This window comes from Solanum stenotomum, chromosome 5 (genome assembly GCF_019186545.1).
Source record: "Solanum stenotomum isolate F172 chromosome 5, ASM1918654v1, whole genome shotgun sequence".
Lineage (NCBI taxonomy): Eukaryota > Viridiplantae > Streptophyta > Magnoliopsida > Solanales > Solanaceae > Solanum > Solanum stenotomum.
In genome coordinates this window covers 46,742,394-46,753,085 of record NC_064286.1, presented here as the reverse complement: position 1 = coordinate 46,753,085, position 10,692 = coordinate 46,742,394, and the positions used below count along the sequence as shown (strand labels likewise).

Below are 10,692 nucleotides of genomic sequence, written 5' to 3'. Positions count from 1 at the left end.
TTTTTTGTTTGATTTTCAACTTATCTAGGTAGGTTTTCCAATTTATTTTCGAATTTATTTGTTGTTTAGTTTGGATTTGATCTCTATTTGTGTCTTTGTTTGGTTTTGGGGTTTTAATCAATTACATTGACTTTGTTGAAATTCTTTGGGGATTTTGCATTTTTGTGCCGAATGTTAGTGTAAGATATTCCGGTAGTAGTGTTATGCCTTCCATGGTGTTTTTCATAGAAAAAGAGAGCCGTATAATAACAAGAAACGATAGAGAAGAAATTTTTGGGGAAAAGATCGGAAAAGAGGCCAAGAAAACCTCAAATTTTGTCCAACAATGGTGTTAGATGCAAATAAAAAAGATGATGGCTTTACAAAGCCCTAATGTGACTGTCAGACCCTTTTCCAAGGGTCTCACGCTCCTAATAGGTGTGTGTCACACGCTCTTTAGTAGTAACTGCCACATAGGATGCCAAGTCAAAAAATGTGTTTAAAATATTGTGTTTTGATGAGTTCAGGGGTTCAGATGACAAATGAGTAAGTAGAAGGGTTCACAATACAAATACATACAAGTACAAGGGTCCACCAGACCATTTCGCCAATAATTAATCTCTCATTTCATGGTCAAATATAATCCATAAAAGGAAAGAAAATGAACAATATACTTTAAATATTCTGTGCTCTAAATCCTTCATTATATAAATTATGTAATTTACCATATTTGTATAAAGTAAAGAAGCACATCACACATTTTTTGTAGAGGTCAAATTAAGATTAGTTTTCTTTTTATTCTAGGTGTAGTACTCTTTTTTTATTTTGTACAAATAATAACACATGCATACTATATTATTTTTTAAATTTCACGCTTCTGAATAATTATAAAATGGAAGATGAGGAATATTATTAACCTTATTATTTAAATTTATCTTAATATTTAAAATCTTGAAGTCAAAAAAATTTGGGAAATGACTTAAAACCAACTCAAACTTCAATAAAAAAAAATTGCTATACACTCTAATTTTTGGAGGATCGTATGAACCCCTTATATTATTTTAAAGTGGAATAGTTGCCATATATATGTTTTTGTGGTTGAAAGTGTGAAATACACCGTCCTCAAGAGAGTGGGAAGTTATATTCTTACTTTATTTTATTTGTGTCTCACTCTTATCAACTTAAGTAGAATTATCTACATTTACACTTCTCGCACTCACCTTCAAAACCGATACTTTTTGGGCACTACATATTAAAACATATCCTCCTTAAAACACAGACCAAAACATATACTTTGCCTACAAATGGACAAAGTATTCAAAACGAATGTTAACTCCATCTGTTCACCCCCAAATACATTTGTAGACATTAAAATTGTGTGGGACTCTACATGATGCGTTCAATTCAAGTTGGGACTCTACATGGTGTGTTCAATTCAAATTAGGATTTTTGGAGGCTTCTAAATCATAAACCCTAGTTCACGCCTATATAAAGGGTATGAAATTCCCTTAAAAGCATCTCAAATATCCCATAAAATCTTGGGTAATTTTAAAGTTCAAGATCTTAAATATCCCATAAACTATTGGGTATTTTTAAAATTCAAGATTTTAAATATCCCATAAACTCTTGGGTATTTTTAGAGTTCAAGATCTCAAATATCCCATAAACTCTTGAGTAATTTTAAAGATCAACATCTCAAATATTCCACAAACTCATGGAATATTCATAAATATATCAAATCCAAATCATCTTATTTCAAGAAATATGCCACTAATGTCCCTCAAATTATGTAGATCAAATTCAAATCATCCTAGTTTGATAAATACGTCACTAACGACCCTCAAATTATGTAGATCAAGTCCAAATCATCCTAAATCAAGAAATAAGCCATAAACGGCCCTTGAATCATGGATAAATATCTTATGAGAGAAGAATCAAGGGCTCAACAGAATTGTACCCGCATTGATTTATCAATAAAATATTCATGTTTCTTCAAATTTTATTTGTGTGGTTTATTTTGTTTTCCATATGTTTAAAATTTGTTGCAAACAAATTCTGACACGCCTAGTGGGACCAAATTTGCCCTTCATCTCTTCTCTCATAGATCAAATATGCAAAGGTGATGTCACATAAACGCAGAGGTTTAAGTATGAATACTTCAAGCCTCATCTTTGAGTTTCAAAAAGTCTACACTCTGACAAGACTTGAAGCATGGGACATTTGTAGACATTGAAATTTTGTGTAGACTCTACAAGATGTGTTCAATTCAAATTAGGATTCTTGGAGGCTACACAACTCTAAACCCTACTTCACGTGTATATAAATGGTACGAAATTCCCTTAAAAGACATCTCAAATATCACATAAACTCTTGGGTATTTTTAAAGTTCAAGATCTCAAATATCCCATAAACTCTTTGGTATTTTTGAAGTTCAAAATCTCAAATATCACATAATCTCTTGGGTATTTTAAAGTTCAAGATCTCAAATATCCCATGAACTCTTAGATATTTTTAAAGATCAACATATCCAATATTTCACAAACTCGTGGAATATTCACAAATATATCAAATCAAAATCATCTTAATTCGAGAAACACGCCACTAACGGCCCTCGAATTATGTAGATCAAATCCAAATCATCACAGTTTGAGAATACGCCACTAACGATCCTCAAATTATGTAGATCAAGTACAAATTATCCTTGGTTGAGAAGTACACGACAAACGACCCTCAAATCATGGATAAATATCTTATGAGAGAAGAATCAAGGGATAACCAGAATTGTTCTCACAATCTTGATCAATAAAATTATGTTTCTTCATATTTTATTTGTGATTGCAATTTATTTTCTGCCATTTTGAAATTTGTTGCAAACAAAATCACAAATATTTTAAGATAGTTCGCTCATAAACGGGGGTACTACAATTTGTTTTATTAAATTTTCAAGTAAAACTACATCTCTTCTTCAACAATAAATATGAGGTTGTTCACTTCACTTTTTCTCATTCATCTTTTATCTTCTAATAATTTTTATTTTGGTCTTTAAAAACTGATAATCATGTCTCAACTATTCAGAAGGTCTGTAAATTCAATTGAACAGGATGTATGTAAATGCAAATAGTAATGTAAAATAAAAGCATTGAGGACTCCAAGGAATTCTAGTGTTAAATTTAGGAGTTGTGCACGTTCAAAAGTAAAAAAGAAGAAAGAAAGATTTAAGTTGTTTGCTTTAAAATATCTGAAAATTAACTTGTTTCCTTGTTTTGTTACTTTAGGAAAATGATGGATGCAATAATTTTTGGTGAGCAAAAAACATGCCTAAAATAGAAAGGTACTTTACTCCAATAAAAACTTTTAGAGTAGAATGTACGTCTCCAACTGAAGAATTCATATCTGAAAAATGAAAAACTAAATTTTCAATAAATATGAATAAAATTTTAAAAGGTAAGAAATATTATAAACTCGACTATAATTTCCCACTCTCTTGAGGACGGTGTGTTTCACACTCTCTACCACCAAAACATATATATGGCAACTATTCCACTTTAAAATAATATAAGGGGTTCATACGATCCTCCAAAAATTAGAGTGTATAGCAATTTTTTTTTATTGAAGTTTGAGTTGGTTTTAAGTAATTTCCTAAATTTATTTGGCTTCAAGATTTTAAATATTAAGATAAATTTAAATAATAAGGTTAATAATATTCCTCATCTTCCATTTTATAATTATTCAGAAGCATGAAATTTAAAAAATAATATAATATGCATGTGTTATTATTTGTACAAAATAAAAGAAGAGTACAACACCTAGAATAAAAAGAAAACTAATCCATATTTGACCTCTGCAAAAAATGTGTGATGTGCTTCTTTACTTTATACAAATATGGTAAATTACATAATTTATATAATGAAGGATTTAGAGCACAAAATATTTAAAGTATATTGTTCATTTTTTTTCCTTTTAGGGATTGTATTTGACCATGAAATGAGAGATTAATTATTCGAACTTTCTTCCAAGAAGCAAAAGGTTTTTATATTTATAGTTTTATTGTAAACTCGTGCTGACAAATTGTTTGTCTTTTCTAATATTCTCTTTAAAATAGTTTAAATAATAAAATTTATGTAGTGTGAATGTGTTTTTCAGTATTTAGTATCCTATTAGGGTAGATAATGATGGAGTACTAATTGAGTAAGGAAGGAGTTAATATAAAGTAACATTTTAATGTACTATATAGTCAAACTACAGTAGAAAAACATAATATCATGCTTATCTGTACTTATTACTATAATTGGCAATATATATTTCTAAAATCTTTTCCCCTTTGATTATTTATTCATATATAAAGTTTTCAACAAAAGTAACTGTTATACATTTTTACATGAGTTGTGACATGAATTCTTCCAACTTCATTGCTCCAATGGATTATTTTGATAGCTTGTCAGAGGATTGCAAATTTGAAATAATTTCAAGAAACAACTCCAGCCGATGCAGTAAGATCAATAGTTTTATCCAAATGGTTCAAATTTGTTGCTGAATCAGATGAAATTTGGGGAAAAATTTTGCCCCCGAATTATCAAGAAATAATTGATGGATCTAAGTTTTCTATTGTTTGCAACACCAAAAATGAGCTCTTTTTCCGTTTGTGTGATTCACCCATTCTCCTTGATGGAGGCACTCTGGTAACACTCAATTTTGATGTGGTTATCTTTTATGATTCTATATTTTTTAATTTTAATATCGATGGTGTTTACATACCTAAATTATTTATCAATACCTGCTACCTCCCACACAGGGCCGACTCAACAACATTGGGGGCCTAAAGTGAAACTTAAGAGAGGGGCCCTAATATTTTTTTTTCATCATATATAGTTTTATTTAATATCTACTTTTCTAGCTATTTTAGATGTAAAGTCATTAGGTACTGTATTATAATCAATTTGTTTTAATAATTCCTTTTCAAATGATGATATAGTTAATTCATTCAATCTCTCTTTAGACATTGTTGATCTTAAAGAAGATTTAATCAATTTTAGTTTCACAAAAAATTTCTCAGGAACTGTTAACATTATTCTATAAGCAATATGTGTATTTGTAAAAGAATCAAGTCTTTTTATTTGATTGAGTATTTTAATAAGATCATTATCTTCTACTTGTATTATTTCCCTTAACACTTTAATTCAAAAAATAAATCTAAATCATCAATATCAGAATAACTATTATATGATAAAGAAAGTTCAAGGTTAAGACAATTTTTTTTTTAATTCTCATCATCAAGTGATCTCAATATTTTACCACTAAATAAGAAATCAAAAATATTTCCATATGCTTCAATTGGTTCAAATCTATTTTGAAGTGAAAAAATAGGTTGATCTACTCTACATATATAAAACAACCAATTCTAAAAGGTTCTTCAAGGGACTTTGTGATTTCGCTATCCACATTTTCATCAAATTGTTTCTTACGAAATTCAGGTTTATTTTCATCTCATATGCAATTTTCTTAGTAGAAATCATAACTCTCATAGTACATATAATTTTTTTTAAATAACATATATATAAGTAATGATCTCAAGTGATGACTTTAGTGGCCTAGGGATTAAGACGACCCTGCTCCCACAAGAGGTGATATCAAGATTTAAGCTGTATGGATTAAATTTTTTATGATCTCAACCTTTAACTTGTTATTTTTAATGTTGTGGGTTCACATCTACTTGTTTTTGCATTTATCATGTATTTTTACACATAAATTCCTGCTCCGTATGGAAGTGTTGGGTTAAGATGAATCCTTAATTAATATCTTTATATGTTTCTACCTCTTATCAACACATGTACGAGATAGTGACGGAGTCAAAAACTCATGTATAGTGATAAAAAAATACAAGGTGTCATCCTAGGGTTTAAACTCAAAAGAAAAAATAATGTATGAACTCTCGTTGGTACTAAACTAAATTTTTTTCCTTATGTTAAGTGAATTCAACTGTTCATAAATAATTAAAAAGAATCATTTAACCCTATTTGCGTTACTCTAATTTTGACCAAGGTGATTCAATTGAACTCTTTTCCTTCCATACCAAAGTACTCTGATAGCTCAAGTAGGTGAAAAGAAATGATTACCTAGTATTTTTTTTATATTCACCAACATGTAAAATCTAATCTCTTATAATTTTCTATCCAACAGTAATTGCCACACTTATTGCACTTGATGTTTATTTTGTACTTATTTTGTTGGGTAGGGGATGGAGGGGGGGGGGGGATATTGAGTGTCAATGTTTATTCCGTTTTGCTCTCCAAAGTTTAGGTTATTCAAATTGAACAATGTGTCCTTTGGGTGCTTCCTAGTATACCATTATGAAACTATATTTGTGTAGCAACCATTCAAATAAATACGATGAAAATATGCTTGGAAATAAAAAAGAATACTTGGAAGCACTTTCTCTGATCTTACATGGTGTGCTTTAAATTAATCAGATGGAAATTTTATATTTTTCTTTCTCAGAGTTTTTTTCTCGATAAGCATAGTGGAAAGAAGGTTATAATGATAGCACCAAGAGATCTTGTTATTTCAGATAGTGATAACCCACAAACTTGGAAATGGGGTAGATGCCGCGATTCCATGTCATCTCTTTTTATATTCTTAATTTGATCTACAACTTTATTGCTCTTCTTATAAATACTTATGCAATGCATTTGCTCTTGTTATATGTTATCTGATACATCTTATGCACCTGAGCTACAACAAAATAAAAATCATAATGCGACAGTCAAAATTGAAAGGTTTTTCTATTTTAAAAATAGAGAAGACACTATATGTGTTAGATGTGAATATGGAAAAGCCAACAAGTTTTCTACAGAAAATCGAAGTATCTGAATAAGAAGGCATTGGAGCAGTGCATGCAAATGTGTCTGAACCATTAATGTAATCTTCTATCTGTGGTTACTAATACATGGTATCATTCATTGATGACTTCTCAAGGTACGCTTGAATTTACTTCTTAAAGAAAAAGTCTGAAGTATTTGATAAGTTTTAAGAGTTCCAACATATCGTGGAGACTGATATTGAAAAGGTAATCAAATGTCCATGTATGGACAATGGGAGAGAATACATGTAACATGAGTTCAATGACTACCTTAATAAAAGATGGTAGGACAACAATTGACTTGCCCAAATATTTCGTAGAAAAATGGAGTAGTTGAAAGAAAAAATAGACACTTGATAGAGATATGAAGAAGTATTTTGAATATATTGCAGTACATTGTGATAGTCAATCTGCGCTACACATTGCAAGGAATCCATATTTTCTTGAGAGAACTAAACATACATAAGTTGACAGTCATTTTGATCGAGACAAGCTCCAAGATGGCATTATTTCCCTTCATTATATTGTTACCACAAATCAACTGGCTAACCTATTCACCAAAGCTCTTACTGGTGTTAAACAAACTTGCATCATGTCAAAGTTGGCTATGAAGGCCTCATATCCCACTTAAGAGAAGGGGTGGGGGGAGGAGGGGGTACATTGAGAATGTGTTTATGTTGATTAGTGTAACTGTTAGCTTAGTCAGTTAGTTGTAGTTGTTAGCTCTATAAGTAATTATTTTGTTAGAAGCCAACTATACGCAAATGTCATAGTGATATAATACACGTGTGAAAATACGTTTTCCTTTGAGAGGTTTTATTCAACAAAGTAGTTTGCTTTCCTTCTTCTTCTCTTTACACTGACTTCTCCCTCTCGTTAACACTTTGATGTCTGTCTTATATAAAGTGCAAACAAATGTTGGAATGTGAAATATGATATGTGTAGCCTACAATTATAAATAATTATTACCTTCATGTTAATATAAACTGAATCTGACATTATGACAATTTGGTCTGGATACAAAAATATCAAAAATTACATTATGTATTCTATGTGCATATTTGGAAGAGACTAACTGTTTATTATGAATTCATAGCTGATAATGGCTCAACTTGGAAAATATACACAAATAACGTATTGGGATAACTAACGTTAGATTAATATAACAACTAAGAGTTAATGTCACCATGAAAAAATGTGGGGCAACGGATGGGGTTGCTCCTCTCTAAACTAGAGGTTTTGGGGTCGAACTCTGGGTATGAAAAATTTTTGGTAGGAAATACTTCCCCATTAGGGCCCTACACGGCTCCAATCTGAATTAGTCGGGCTCTAATGCAGATATCGAACACCAAATGAGAAACCAAAAATAAAAAAAGAACTTTATTGAATGTGAAAAATTTGAAGAGAAAATGATGTGCTCAATTTTGTCCGATATATTAATGTATATACATTATTTTTTTTAAAAATGTTAAATGATTTATTTTAAACTAAAGGCTAATACTCCAACTTTGAAGTTAAGAGCTTCCCTCTATTAGCATAGTATAGTATAGCACATTACGAAGATGGTAAATGTTCACCTATGGTTTAGAAAAGATGGTTCATGCCCTTGAAAGGAGATGCCTTAAATAGAAATGTCTTAACTACAAATAATGGTGCGCAGGCTCCTATCAATGTTTAGCTGGTAAAAATAATAAAATGCTATAAAAAGTTAAATAAATAATACCATATATGACTCAATCTTGTAATTTTTTTTAAAAATTCGCATCTGATACGCCTACTAAAGAGCTAAAACCCTACATATCATTTAATTATTTTTTTAAAAAAATTTTCCTTACAAATGTTTCTTGCAATGCTTTTGCAGATTCTCTGAAACAGCATATCTTACTGCTATAAATCAATTGGATATTCGTGGAACAATAGGCACAAAAATGTTGCCACCAAAGACAGAATATGCTGCTTATTTGGCATTCAAGTTTGTAAATGGGTGCGGCAATAACCTTCCATCTGCTAAATCAAATATTAGGTTTGTTAATTATGAGAGTGAAATTGATGCTATATATCAGGCCAACACTGTGCACCTTCCAAGATTGCAAGAAAGTGGGGGTATCCCAAAAATGAGAGGAGATGGATGTATGGAAGTAAAATTGGGATATTTTGATAGAAAGAAAGACACTGACGATCCTATTGAAGCAAGATTGTTTGAGAAGAATCACTTTTACAAAATTGGACTCATTGTTGAAGGAGTTGAGTTTCGTCCAAAATGAGAAGTGGATATGGGAATTTAAGTTTTATATGTTTTGAACAGGAAATCTTTGAATTCTTATTTTGATTACTATTTCAATGTTTGCAATTTACTACAGACAATTCATATACATTGCATATCCTTTAAGGCTTTAGTATTACTTAATAATTTGGACGTCCTCTTTCTACCGGAAGGTTACCTTCTGGCAAAATTTGTGGCTTATATTTTGGATTTAACTTTTAGACGGTATAAAAAAGTGAAGTGAAATTCCTTCTTCCGATATTTATGATGTTGAATTTTCTTCTATATTTAATATCTCTGTTAGTTTATGTTCTTCTAGTTTTATATTAGAAGAGAGCTTTGATGAAAGGAGAAATATTTTTTTGGATTTCAACTGATGGATCAGTTTCAACTATGTCGTCAAAGGAAGAAAATATGGTGTTATCATTTGGATGTTGTTTTTCCCAAGGATTTCTATTCTTTAGGATAATTCATCATATTGATCTTCATCTTCTTTAGGTGCTAAAGCTAATAAGGCATGACAATACTGTAAGTCAATATTTTTAATGATTTTTTGTGGAATATTCAGAGAAATGATAATCCTGCAAAGTAAAAATAAATTTGACTAACAAGTCATTGTGGTAATTTCTCAAGTACCAAGACCAATTATAGAGGATGCTTGGCTGATTCCAACTAATATTCCTGCAGCCTTCAAGTCTGTATGAGCCCATCCACACACCTGTTCCTTCTAACATCTTGTCCCCCTTTGTCTATTTGTCCACGTCATAAACGTCCTAACCCTCCTTAGTGTGTAGCATTTTTTTTTGCTTTCCCTTTATCGAGAATGCCTTCTCAGGTAACCAACTTTCCTACCTCTCTTTGTTATTTCCCTCAAGAGCCACATGTATTCAATCAATTTTCACCCTGTACAATACGAAAACTAATGGAATGACACGATCAATTACTTGGAAGAAATTAAATTATACCCCATCTCTCCGATGCTTCTCAAACTTTGTCCACAATCTCTTTATGCTTGATTGGATCTATCACTGGAAAAATGAACTGCTTACAGATTCCTCTATTTTAGTTGGTTGAATGAATATTCGTGTCACTTCGGTGTTTCCAGCATCAACAATTCCTTTTGATACTAGCCTTAGTATCATCAAAGGCTTTTAGCTCGTTCGTTATATAAAATGAGACTTTTTGTCATTACATAACAAAAGATTTAACAACAAAAAACAACAAAACTTCAGTTGTTTTTAAAAACAAACATTGTGTTTAAAGTAACAAGATGATACAATACAATAGGTAATAACCAGCATCTAAAGTGATATTCTCAGTTCTCATTATAATTTCTGTTATTTCATTAAGATTAGATCTTGTAACGCGATGATGCAGAAGTTCCATCCAAAACATTTTTATGGAAGTACTCATGATAGTCTTTAACTGCGGTTGCACCATATTTTGGAGGGTTATCTTCTGACAACAATTCAGAAATCGGTCCATAAAGTTTGGAATATGACATTGAATCTGTGCCAAAGAAGCATGGAACTGATACTCCTGGTCCAACTTTATTTGCCAATACTCTGTGCTCAGCACTTATGTACTTGTCATT

General features: G+C 30.9%; 1 protein-coding gene across 1 annotated transcript; it reads left to right on the top strand.

The window, feature by feature from the left end:
* The first annotated feature begins 6,922 nt into the window (after positions 1-6,922).
* Positions 6,923-9,099, top strand: LOC125864058 (putative F-box protein PP2-B2). Its single transcript, XM_049544000.1, has 2 exons — positions 6,923-6,951; positions 8,697-9,099. The coding sequence occupies exons 1-2, from the start codon at positions 6,923-6,925 to the stop codon at positions 9,097-9,099; spliced, it is 432 nt and encodes a 143-aa protein (XP_049399957.1).
* Positions 9,100-10,692: the final 1,593 nt, after the last annotated feature.